Genomic DNA, 12978 nt, shown 5'->3' on the forward strand with positions numbered 1-12978 from the left:
TTAAAGAGTCTTCAATGACACTAATTTCGAACAATCTTTCCATTTTCTATTCTTAATCTAAAATTTTAAAATTTAAAATATTTAACTATTTTGGCGAACGGCAATTCTACCATTGGTTCAGCCATTTTGAATTTTCAAATTCTAAGTTCGGATTCGGCATTAACAACCCCGAAAACCTTCTAATACTTCATTTCGCCGAAATCAAGAAACTTAGCATTTCCGTCCGCCATATTGGTTTCGCCATTTTGAATTTTTAATTCAATATAGTAATTTAATCAAATAGTAATTTAATAATAAATTCGTAAATCAAAATCATTACTTTTATAATATTTATTATAACCAAAATGATATTTATTAAAAGCGTTTTCTACAAATGTAAAACAAAAAAAAGGAAGCAACATGTACCGAGATTAGATTAGCGTTCGAAAAAAAAGGATTATAAAATTGTTTATGGTAATTAACTAAAGATTTCCATTCGCCATAGTGACTCAACCACTTTGAAATTTCAAATTTTCAATCCGCCATAACGATGAGGTCAGTTTTCTAATGCAAACATTTAGAATATAAATTCGTAACAATATATTTCATAAAGTCTAAAAAGGAGAGTATAATGGAGCAGCGCGCGCGGAGCGTGCGCAGGGAATGTGCTAGTTAATCTAAATTCGAAACGCAGATAACCTAAATAGATTCGAAATTACAGAAAGTTCTTCGCGTAGTTTTTTTTTTTTAAATAACATCAATCTTCTTTTTTCCGATTTAAATAATAGGTATATATAAGTACAAGTTGTAAATTCCTACACATTGAAGAAAATACTATAATTTTTATCTTATCGTATCTTATCAATATAATGATAAAACATGAAAACTGTGTTTAATAGTGCATACAAAAATAGAATTGAGTAATAGATGAATAAATATTCGTATCATATTGTGTTATGGTATAGTATTATATATAAAGATAATAAATAACGTTATATTGCATACAAAAATAATGCGTCACTAAATGTAACAATAAAAATTAACAGCCAATGTATTTTATGTATTATTTCAGATCACCGGCATCGTATTTATTTCAGTAGGCGGTGTGATTCTGGTTGTTTACAGCGGGTACAGCAACTTTGTGGATAGTTGGTTCTTTGCAGCCCCACTCTTAATGATAGTGGTCGGTGTCATAGTCTTCCTTGTATCATTCTTTGGATGCTGCGGCGCTGTAAAAGAGAATCATTGCATGATAATAACGGTATGATTCTTCAAAAACATTATTATTTAAATATTATTAATTAAAACTATAGTATCACTTCTTTTTCGTGTAACGGCAATACAAGATTTTGATTTATCTTTTTAAATATCTTCTATTATACATGTCTTTTTAAAAAAGTATAATTAAATCAGAAAGCTCTTATTTTATATGACAGTTTACTAGAACATATTATCATGTATAGTACACCCGTGCAATAATTTTTATTTACTGTAGTTCTCGGTTCTGCTGCTGCTGATATTTGCTCTGGAATTGGGCGCTGGAATCACAGGTTACATGATGAGAGGAGAAGTTGCTAATATGTTAGAAAACCGTCTAAATGGTACTTTGCGACAATATGAGATTAATCCGGATATTCGTCGTTCATGGGACATTATGCAGCACGATGTAAGTTCACTAAATTATTTGTATATAAATGTTATAATTATACATTAAAATTTTTATTTATTGCTATAAGAAAAAATATTGATATTACATATTGTGTAGGGAGAAAGTCCTCACTAGTTAGATAAATATCGTACTAATTTTATGTATGCCGTTAATGGAATTTGTAATTAACTGACAATTGAAATACGATTTTAGTTACAATGCTGCGGTATGAATAGCCCTGCAGACTGGCCCCATATTGGTTTCCGTGATAATACTGTTCCCGATTCCTGCATCCTGCTCAATCGCGATGCGACTTGAATTCCATTCATGTGTACAGTGACGGCTGCATGATGAAACTGCAATCTGCTATAGAAAATAATGCTATGATCCTGGGAGGAGTGGGCATAGGGGTAGCCCTCATACAAGTAAGTTCTGATTCATACTATCGTCCTAGCATTATGAAGTATATATTAAATAAAGTACTTGTGATTTAGATATGAGGCACTATTGTATACATTAATAAAAGAGAAAGATTTGTTATATAAATAACATTAAATATATATAACATTCCAATGTGTATACTAATAATAGTAATACTAACGAGCAAAGGATAAATTTACTTATTCGAAAAAATGAAATTGTAAAACACAATAACTATTCTTTATTTTACAGTTGATTGGAGTAGTCTTTGCGTGCTGTCTGGCTCGCTCAATTCGCCGCGAGTATGAGACTGTGTAAGCTGATAGACACAAATTTTCATTGCAACAAGCCTAAAATGCACTTGTATAAAACCTGATCTTTTACACAAGCTGTCACTATTTTTTTCCCTTATTTCGTTACCATTTAACCATGCACAATTATAAAAAAGATTTTCTTTCTTTTATCGCTTCTATTTTTAACACATTGCAAAGAAACCGTTAATTATTTTTCATCAGAGAGTGCGTGATAGGTAAAAACATATTTAAAGATCTCCAAAGAATCTCACTGCTATTTTGGTATCTGGGCCTTATCTATCAGACATGAAAACGTCACACACGTATGTTTTGTATGTTTTTACAATAAGCTCTCGAACAACTTTGTATATTAATGATAACAGAGCATCTGTGTTACGCTCGGAGATCATACATTTTTTAAATATATATCTAATTTGTTCAGTGTCATTGTGATACTGTTATAGTTGAGCCACGATAACTATACATCGATAATAAAGTTACATATAAAAGTTATATATAAATCACTATATATATATATATAATGCGTTAAAAGCTTCTTTTTGTTTGATGTCTGCTTCACGTGAATAATTGTTTAGCTTATTAGCAGAAGTGTATTTTTGTCGTTTCCATATATTTTTGCTTCATAATATCTCGCATGATGTAGTGTATATTAATATTGTTGTCGAGGCTCTGCTATAATATTTAGCAGTATCATCTTCAAGTTATAAGAGAATGTTCATATTTCTTAAGACTTCATTTTGTTTTCGGATCAGTATCATATTCTTATGAAAACATATTTTAGTATATAATATTTTTAGAAGCTCAGACCACAAATATGCGTATATATATATATATAAATATATAAAATATATATACATATATAGTAAATACTGAACCCGTATGAATTCTTTTATTCTTATATTTAAATAAAAATAAAATATTGTATTATAAATATATGTTTATTTTGGTACAATTTAATATTCTGAAAAAATGTGTACATGTACATCTTTTTTGACAAATAAAATTTCTGATGTCAAATGAAGAAAGCCACTAATTAGATTATTTAAGGTACAAAATGAAGTATTAAGATACGTGAATGTATCTTCTCAGCATTAACCCAATGGTGTATGATGAAGGGCATTTCCTTTATATATTGCATGTTATATAATCTATTCAAAGAGAAAATTATACTTTAACCAGTTAATAGGATGTACTATACTTGTGAACTGCAAAGAAACTGTGATTGAAAGTAACATGTGTCAATGCGCAATTTGTTTTTTTTTGGTATATTCTAATTTGTGGCTAAATGGTACTCTTCAAATTAATGAAAAATTTCCATGTTTAACAAATTGTGAAAGAGAAGTGTTAGCCTCAATTTGCAATTGCATGTTAATTACACGTATATGTTGCTGCGCGCGTGCTGTGCGATCAATACAAAACAAGAAATATACTATATCTAACATTAAGATATTTTGTTGTTTACCACAATGTAAAGTTTACATAGTGTTACAATCATGAAAAATGTCTTACAAGATGTATAAGTGTATAGAAATAGACAAAACGTAATATAGTTGTTCATGTTATATAAAATTATAGTAAAGCGTAATTCATAACAAAATTATTTCAACAAGAGAATTTATATCTTTCAGTTAAAGAGCAATAGAATTGCTTCAACTTGATTATAAAATGTCGTTTAAGCCGGTGTTGGCAATAAAAATACTCGTTATTAAAATCTACATTTTAATAGTATCACACAAAAATTGAAGTGTTTTCTTTTGTTTTCCGTTGTTTGTACTATATATATATATATATATACACGAAATTATATTGCTTAACATGCCGTAAAACTAGATGTTTTTTTTTTCAAATATTTTATGTTCATACCTAGTGATTTAATATTTTTACTTACAGCGAAACCACAGCACACTGATCTGCCATCAATTAGGAGGCATTTTTCATAATATTGTTCATCATACATTGATTAATAAATACTTGTAGATTCATTACGACCGTAATCATTCTTATTGTGCTTAAATATATACTCAAAGAGGAATGATGTCGCAAGTATTTAGTGTACAGCGATACCTTAAGTTAGTGATATTTCGGTATGTATGTATGTAATCCATGTGAAATTATACATACTTTAGAGAGAACGCAAATTGGCGTCTCTCTTTGCTTCGCTTTTTCTTATAAACTGAAAAAACAAACCGGATAGCAATATGCATTGAATATTAACATACCCTGTTAAATTTAACATCAAATTACTGCCAATATCTGCCAAAAATATATGTCACATGCAATATGAAAGCAAAAAAAGAAAGAACAACTAGTCGACAAATGTATACGATCCCGTTTACAGAAATTACCAGTGGAACTTTTATCAATTTTGGCACACGTACAACAAGGTGCCTGTTAAATGATGTGCCATGATGCAATGTCTAATCTATTTTTTCATGTGATATATTTGTACGAAGTTTGGTAATATTTTGCGAATTATTTACAATCTGTATCATTATAAGAAATAGCATTCAACGTAGCCATCATTCCTCTTAATTTTTTGCCAGATTTAAACGAACAAAAAAGAATGAGCTATTTCTGCATAATCTTCCTCAGAGTGCAGAATGGACAAATTGTGTAACGGTTAATTACAAACTTGTGTTCTGATAATTTAATATTACCATAAAATAGTATATATTATATTTGAGTACATGCAGTCTTGGCATCTATTTTTAATGCCTCCTCATCTTTTTCTCTCGACAAAATACAGTCTCTAATACTTATAATATATACGATGTTGTAGAGTAATCTTGTATTAAATTTATAATGATTTTCTGTATTCTACGAAGAAAAACAAGAAAAGGCAGTGTACTCTTATTCGTAATCGACGGTGCCCCGTGAAATATATATACGTATGCGTGTATATATATAGTGTCATTATGTAATATCAGATGTACACAAAAATTCTGTACATTATGTACCAATGATGTAACAAAATTAGCGCATCTTAACATTTAGCTCGATATAAATGGAGTATCAAATGGAAGCTAGCTCTATCCTGTCAATAATTTAGCTTGTAATGTCAGTGAACTCTGATATTGATTCAGATTCTTGCGCTTCATTGTATTATATGCTATTGACAGTCTATTGCTACAAAAACATTTGTGCATGTTTAGTGCTAAGTTCATTCATATTTGGGACCAAAGTAAAAAGATTGACATTATTTTTACTGATTGTGAGTAACAAGTTATTCTTGAAAAGAAATAAACGATTTAAAACAATTATGTGATACATTAAAACCTATAAAAAAAGACTTCTTGAACTTTATTCATAGGGTTCTACTTTCCAGTATTAAAAGAGCTTTCAATAATATTGGAAAAAAAATTAAATGAGAATGAATTACGATGATATAAAACTACTTATTTATTTGCTTCCATTTAAAGGAGAAACATTTTTAAATGTAATTTAAAAATTGATGCCAATTGGATGCTATTAAATAACATTATGTGCGTTTAAGTACATCGAAAATGTACAGTACTCTTTAGATTTATACGTAACAGATGAAACAGAAAAAGTTTTAGAAATTTCACTGCGTCTTGTCGATTTCACGAATTCAAGTACCACAATTCAAATTGAATTATGTAAGTTTCTGTAGTCTTGTGTATACAAATGCATGAAAATTTATAACATTCCTTTAGACATATATACCGAACGTTAGTAGAACGTATATGTCTAAAAAAATGGAGATACGTATTTATTGCAAATAATTTATATGTAAGAACAAAGAGTATTGATATATTTACTATTTTACAATAATGTTGAAATAATTTAAATCTACCATCGGCACATACACACACATACACACACACACACACACACACAAATACACACACACACACATGCACGCGTACACAGTGGGGAATGCACAAGATCTCAGAAATAAACATGAACGTCCGTAGGATAAACCATAAATGCAGAAACATAGAAATAATAGCTATGAGATATTAAAGTGTGCCTAACATAGTAACGTTTATGTTATAAGTTAATAGAGATTAGAAAGCATTTCTCAATTATATTAATCTATCGATCATGCGCAATATAGCTTCGAAACTAGCACTTGTCCAAAACGTTTGCTCCTTTTGATTATATAAAATCGTCTGTGTTTGTCAGAGATTTTAATTGAAAATTTTAGACTTTGTATGTATTAATTGTACCAGGCAACGCAAAAGACTGACGAAGATTATTGTAATCAGTATTAACTAACATTGGTATATTTTACATACAATATATACGTATTATATATATTATATGTACACACACACACATATACACATACACACACACACGTATACAACACATATATACAAATGACTTTGTACTAAATTCTATTTTGGCTGCTTGTGTTATTTTTATTATAAAGGTAAATTATTAGTATCGTTAAAGTGATACAAATGTAATTTCGTTAATACAGTATCTAATTTACGGCATTTTAGGAGCCAACATGTCCTTAGCACATATTCATCTAGCTTTTATGTATACTAATAAATTTAATGACACCAAGTAGCGTTTTCAATCAAAATCCTCTTCCTATCTTTACAAATTTAATTTAAATTCAAATTTCGCAGAATGCAATTAAAAAGAGTATCTTTAAGAAAAGATAAGGAAAGGTAACAATAATAACTACTGAAGAGATCAGCATATAATAAATTGTATTTCATCCGTTATATCATTAAAAGATTGTTTACCAATATATAAGACTGACCTTCGTACATTTGCTTTTTTCTTTGTTTGACATTCATACTTTTTATACACGTAAATAAAAGAGTGTTCATGGATCAACTGACTTCCCGGCGTATTGTAATTTTAGATCATCAAAACCGCAGATAAATGCCACGAGGCTTTTCCTTTGCTTCCTCCTATCCTTTTTTTTTTTTACAAAAGAGTTTTATAATGTGCTTATAAATTACTTTATAATGCGCTTCTATTTTCAGATCGATTTTAAAAGAGCATGCTTCCGTTTTCAGTTAATGTATAACGACATTTTTAGAAATAACGAGAAATCCATATTTCTTTAATATTCTGATAATTTTCAAGTGCACGCGGGCACATACATGTATTATCTTATGCATAATGATCTATTTACAATCCCGAGGCAGGATCAAGACTTATCTTCCACTTTAATTCATAAAGTTGTAAAACTGCATATTGGCTTACAAAATATAAAAAGCCAAAGTTTGTCGACTAAATCAAAAATTACTCAATTTTTGTCTTAATAGGAACTTACGCGATTCGCATATTTTGCACATGCATTTCACGCAATATTTACATTCCTCGAATTTCGCGACGAAAAGGATGCAAAGAGTGTTTACATTTTACACAATAAACTGTACAATATCAATATTCGTCGAGCAAGCTTCTCTCCTTTGCTTCATTTTTTTTTTCATTAAACTATAATTACACTCACACTACCCGATATTTTTAAGCAACTATCTATATTTTAGAACAGATATGTACAAAGTGATTTTAATCACCTTGTTGATCTAATTTTCATATGATATAAAAAACTACAAGAAATTATTCAGGAGACGTACATATACCTGACACATTGAAGATAGTGAAGTATCTCTAGCATGCTCGGGCTTAAGAGTATGCAACAAAATTGATATGTAAGTACCCTTTCAGATACAAGATAAAATAATATAAAAAGTCTAAAAACGCAATGAATTGCACCAACATTGGTTAGCGCTAATCATTAAAATTTTCTTTCTCTACTTATGTTAAAAATTAAGCTATAATATATAGAAAAGAATAAGAAATCGCTAATCAGAATTAGCAAATCAGGATTATCAGTGCAATCATTAAAACATTAATTTATACATACACATATATGGTATAGACAGAATATAAATCCAGGTCAGAATTACAAGATTTCTTGAATGTACCAGCGTATAAGTATACAGTAAATAATATTTATTTACAATTACAATATTATTTTTGCGGATGGGCCCAGACAATTGAATTATGTCTGATACGCAAGTATAATCTTAATGTCTGCTTCATGCAGAACATTACAATTACTGTATTATGAACACAAAATTGTATGCGATAGTTTTGTAGCATAGCTAAATTATAGTTACATGCTATTAGCCTATATTTTGAGTCAGGCGTCACATGTGTGAACATAATAATTTAAATTTAAGACAATTCAATATAAAAATATGGGAATTCAATTATATGGAAAAATGGGCCTCTACGTTTACGTCTTATTGCCTATATATCTATTAATTACTTACAGTTTAGATTATCAATATTGTTCATGTTATCTCCTATTCTAGAAACATTAGCAGCATTGTGCGTGGTATTGTTTTTGTAAACAATACAATCCATTTAAATACTATCTCATTGTAACTTTTAAGTGAAAAACTCCTGTCTCGTTATGCCCTAGCACACTATTTAAACACTTGCACGCACATTCATCCGTCCTTAGGCACATTACATACTCTACATAAAAGCACATCACAATCATGTTTGAGCTGATCTCAAACGGTCTTTGCTCACTTGTGTTTTCTGACCAACATGATCATAAGGATGTGTACACGCTACATATGAGACAAGTTGTATGAGAGCAGCAATGATCATAAGTTGGCATGAGACTAATAGGAGTTTAATATGAATAAAGAATATGCTCATGTAGCATAGCGCTTGGTCCAAAGCCGTGCTATGCGATCGTGTTCTTCTCTATTTTGTAGGTATTGCGTAGCTATACTACCTACCAGTGGATCAGCTGCAAGATAAAGTTATTCAAGATCCACATAATTTTATCAAAAGAAAATATGTTATCTACAGAATGTTATTTTAAAAACAAGATATTGTAAATTCATTCATTATTTACAATGTACATATCGTACATCAATTTTAAATAAATTATCATAAATAATGCGCCTACCTGGATTGCAGTCTGTTAAAAGGGAACATATTGACAATAAGACTTTTGAAATTGTCAATGCAGGAGACCAATTATCCTTTAATATGTCCAAGCAAATAACTCCTTGACTATTTATATTGCAATGGTAGATGCGCGTTCGGAATGTAACCTGTAGAGCAACACATTTTTGAAACATAAGAATTGTATAATTATTGAAATATATATCGCACTATTTTACTCAAGTAAATGAAATAATTGTAAATTTTCTAGGAATTTTTTTAGATGCAAGGAATTACTAATGCAATATTTACTAACCTCTTTACAGATAATTATTATGTAATAAATATTAATGTAAATATTTATTTAAAATATACAGATATTTCAAAAGTTTTATATAGAAAAATAACAATAATTTAAATAATACTTTTATTTAAATTTCTTTTTATTTTCGTCACTCTGACGTTGTTGTTATAATCCTGTATGAATAAGTTATTATCATTCGCAATATAAAACTAACGAAACTATCAACTTACCTTAGGAGGTTTAAAAGGATATTCTGGTGAGAAATGTATATCAAGAAAGAATACACCACCCTCATAAACCGAACCTGGAGGACCTAATATGGTAGAAACCCATTCATACAAGTTATCACCTTTTGGTCCTGCACTGTAAAATAAGTCAATCAACAATTAATTTTATTATCTATATATTATTCTCATAAGTATATAAACTGTTCCATAATTGATATTATTATGTAATTACAATTCTCCAAAATATTATTTCAAAAAGAATTATAACCAACGACAATAGTATTATACCTGCAATTCGGAGGTGGATCTAGCGTAATTTCTGCCAATTCTTTCTGTATCCTAATATTTAAAATATCAAAAACATTTAGTAACCACAAATTGCTGTAATATTAAATACATGTTATCATCACACGTCACAAAATGCGGATCTATTGCCTTACCTCTTAGCGGACGTTCCTAAAGCTTTCGACATCTTTGGATTTGGCTTAGCTTCTTTACTGTCTGGTTTATTGTCTGCCAAGGAGGAACCACGACCTCGCCCAGTTCCACTAGAACCTGCTCCTGATGACATGACTCTGTGACAAAACATACATGTATTATCAATTATACAGAAACTTTTGAAAATTATCAATTTAATGGAAGTAACAAAAGGACAAGCATTATAAAAATAAAACTAATTTTGAAACATGGTAACGGAAGTATAATAATGAAGTATAATGGAAAGCACATTGCGTTTCTGTCTTCGTTTCGCTATAGTGATATAATGAATCATATCTTGCGAAAGAAAGGAGAAACGCTCGATAGATCGAATTTTATTTGCGAAAACTAATATCACATGTGCAAAACAATAAAGCGAGGCAAACGGATCTTGTTAAAGTAAATCGAAAGCACAATTTGGATAGCAGTTCAGGGTGTTGAAAATGCGATGATGTAAACTGATAATGCACCGTGCTTCCGAAAACGGTCGTTTCTTTCTGCGCTTTCGACAGGGAGGCGACGAGTCGTACAACAAAGAATCTCGGTCGACACAAAACACAGGATTTTCTATTCTTCGCCCTCAACTGTCCCCTCCCTTCCTGCGCGAAGGAAAAACATAAACATCGCGCATATTTGATCGTCATCGGATAAGTGTCCTGTCTCACTCGGGACGGATATCTAGCGCGTCGTATTTTTAAACGGCGTCTCGCGTAGCGTTGTCTAGCCCGAAGCCCGAGGAGAAACTACGTGAGGACAATGTGCGGATCGAGAGACGTGCGTGACGGTCCGCCGGGTAGACTGAAAAAGAAAGGAATAAGATTCGTTTAACGTCATCGCGTTTGTTGCCTCCGATCGAGCGACTCGAGGGGGGTTCAACGCGCCCAAAATTGATTTCCCTTCATGGACGAGCACGCGTTTATCTCTCTCTCCCTCTCGCGCCTCTGTCTTTCTCTCGGGCTTCTTCCTCTCTCGTAGCTCTTGCGCAGGCAGGATGCGAGACTCTGGCTCCGACGGCGAACGCCGGGAGGTACCTCGGGACGACGTACGTTCCCCGATGTGTCGTCTACATGGATCTCCCTCTCCGTTCTCTATAGATATCCATGGTCCCTTTTAGGACACACGCACACGCACAGTGCCACTTCTGGCTGTTTCCTAACCCTCTCCTTTACCCCTCCGCGATTCGTTCGCGAGCCGAAACGGCTGTGAAAAGCGGTGCTGCGTCGATGTACCTCGTGTCCGATTTGTCCACGCCGTGTTTGCTGTCGTCTCGCCGCAAGCCTAGCTTCGCCGGGTCGCCGACGGTAGGGGGTGAGGCAGGGAGACGGGGGGAAGGACCGGTCCGCCGCTTCAGATGCGAGACCCGCGAGACGGTTCCCTCGGCGCGGCGACGGTGTCGCCGGGATAATGGAGCCGCGCGGATCGGGGGTGGGATGCACGCGGCGGCGGCAGCAGCGGCGGCGGAGGTGGCTCCGGCTTCGTTATTGTCCTCGAGTCAGGCGGGAGTACGCGGAGCTCGCGAATAATCCGCCCTATTACGAGATCGTACCGTTCTCGATACAACAGCAGGAACAACAGCAGTAGCACTCACTCACGCGAAACGCGCAGCGCTCGGCGAATCGGTTCTGTCGCGACCGTCCAATGGATCGACGGCGACGGCGATGATGATGACGGTCGTTGATACGCGACAACACTAAGAAACGATCGTGGACAAGCGCACGGACGAGACGGCGGATTTCGAATCGCCCTCGCGGATTGTCCTGTCCCGGAAGCCCAGCGCTCCTCAGGCCCTCGTTCTCGTATCGCGATCATTCATCTCGCTTTCATGTTCCGAAATCGCGATCGCGGCGTCCTTCTCCCCTCGGCGAGCGCCGAAACGTGCGCATCTCTGCGTCGCCGGATGTTGACTCTGTCGCCGCGGCGGCGGACGCTGGCAAACCTGACGACGCGTTTTCACGGGCGCTGTGATCGGTCCCGCGGAACCCGGCTCGCCCGGCGCTACCCGCTACCGGCACCCACAGGCGGTGTCTTTCCCCGCGGCTGAGGGGACCGTCGCGATCGCCGACCGACTGGAAAATTCCCTAGCGCACCGTGAGAGCGCGTAGTCGTCGACTACTTCTCTCTCTTTTTCTCTTTCGCTCAAGTCGCTTTATCACGCGCATCGTTTATTATCTATTTTTGATACCATGTAATTATGTGTTTTCAACGCTTAAGGAGAGAATATTACGGATCGCTTAATAAAATAATGACTCTTTGTTTCTCTTTTTCTCTTCTTCTTTTTTCTCATCGTTATTTTGTATAAACTTTAAATATGTTCAGATATTCTAATTTTTTGTATTAGAACTTTTTCGATCGCTTTCGCCAAATATTAAACACGCATCTTTTATTTGAAGTTCTAAAAATATATGCAACAATAAAAAACAGATCTTTTGTATTGTTTTTATATCACGCGGTGCGTACATTATTCAGGTCCGCATGCACTGAGAATGAGAGACAAGGCATTTCTTTGAAAAGAAATTTATGAATCTTTGTTGTTGTTACCCATATAAGTAATAATTCAATTAGTAAAGGTAACTTTGATCAACTTAATCAGCGATTAATCCAATCGTAGAGTTGCTCGAATCGTTGAAAAATTTATTCTAACTAGTCGTCCTTAATTTAATCTTGCTTTCCATGTTTTAAATGACAAAAAATTATTCCGCTTTAACACAA

At 33.5% G+C, this 12978-nt stretch overlaps 2 protein-coding genes across 2 annotated transcripts in view; one reads left to right on the forward strand and one right to left on the reverse strand.

Annotated features, from left to right (window-relative positions):
• LOC108720402 (CD63 antigen-like) overlaps positions 1–4647 on the forward strand; it is a 10819-nt gene extending 6172 nt beyond the window's left edge. The window contains 6 exon segments of the mRNA XM_018444407.1: positions 1052–1240; positions 1475–1645; positions 1841–1931; positions 1934–2052; positions 2300–2361; positions 4252–4647. Of these exon segments, the coding sequence (XP_018299909.1) occupies positions 1052–1240; positions 1475–1645; positions 1841–1931; positions 1934–2052; positions 2300–2361; positions 4252–4270 (651 nt within the window). The 3' untranslated portion in view covers positions 4271–4647.
• A 3535-nt stretch (positions 4648–8182) lies between these two features.
• On the reverse strand, positions 8183–12284 carry Ubc2 (ubiquitin conjugating enzyme 2). Its single transcript, XM_018444413.1, is given in 8 exon segments — positions 8183–9121; positions 9284–9431; positions 9796–9928; positions 10081–10131; positions 10233–10367; positions 10402–10406; positions 11862–11937; positions 11939–12284. Coding segments are annotated over 8 exon segments (786 nt in total). The 5' UTR covers positions 12079–12284; the 3' UTR covers positions 8183–9023.
• Between the last annotated feature and the right edge of the window lie 694 nt (positions 12285–12978).

Source organism: Mycetomoellerius zeteki, unplaced genomic scaffold, assembly GCF_001594055.1.
Source record: "Mycetomoellerius zeteki isolate Tzet28-1 unplaced genomic scaffold, Tzet1.0 scaffold102, whole genome shotgun sequence".
Lineage (NCBI taxonomy): Eukaryota > Metazoa > Arthropoda > Insecta > Hymenoptera > Formicidae > Mycetomoellerius > Mycetomoellerius zeteki.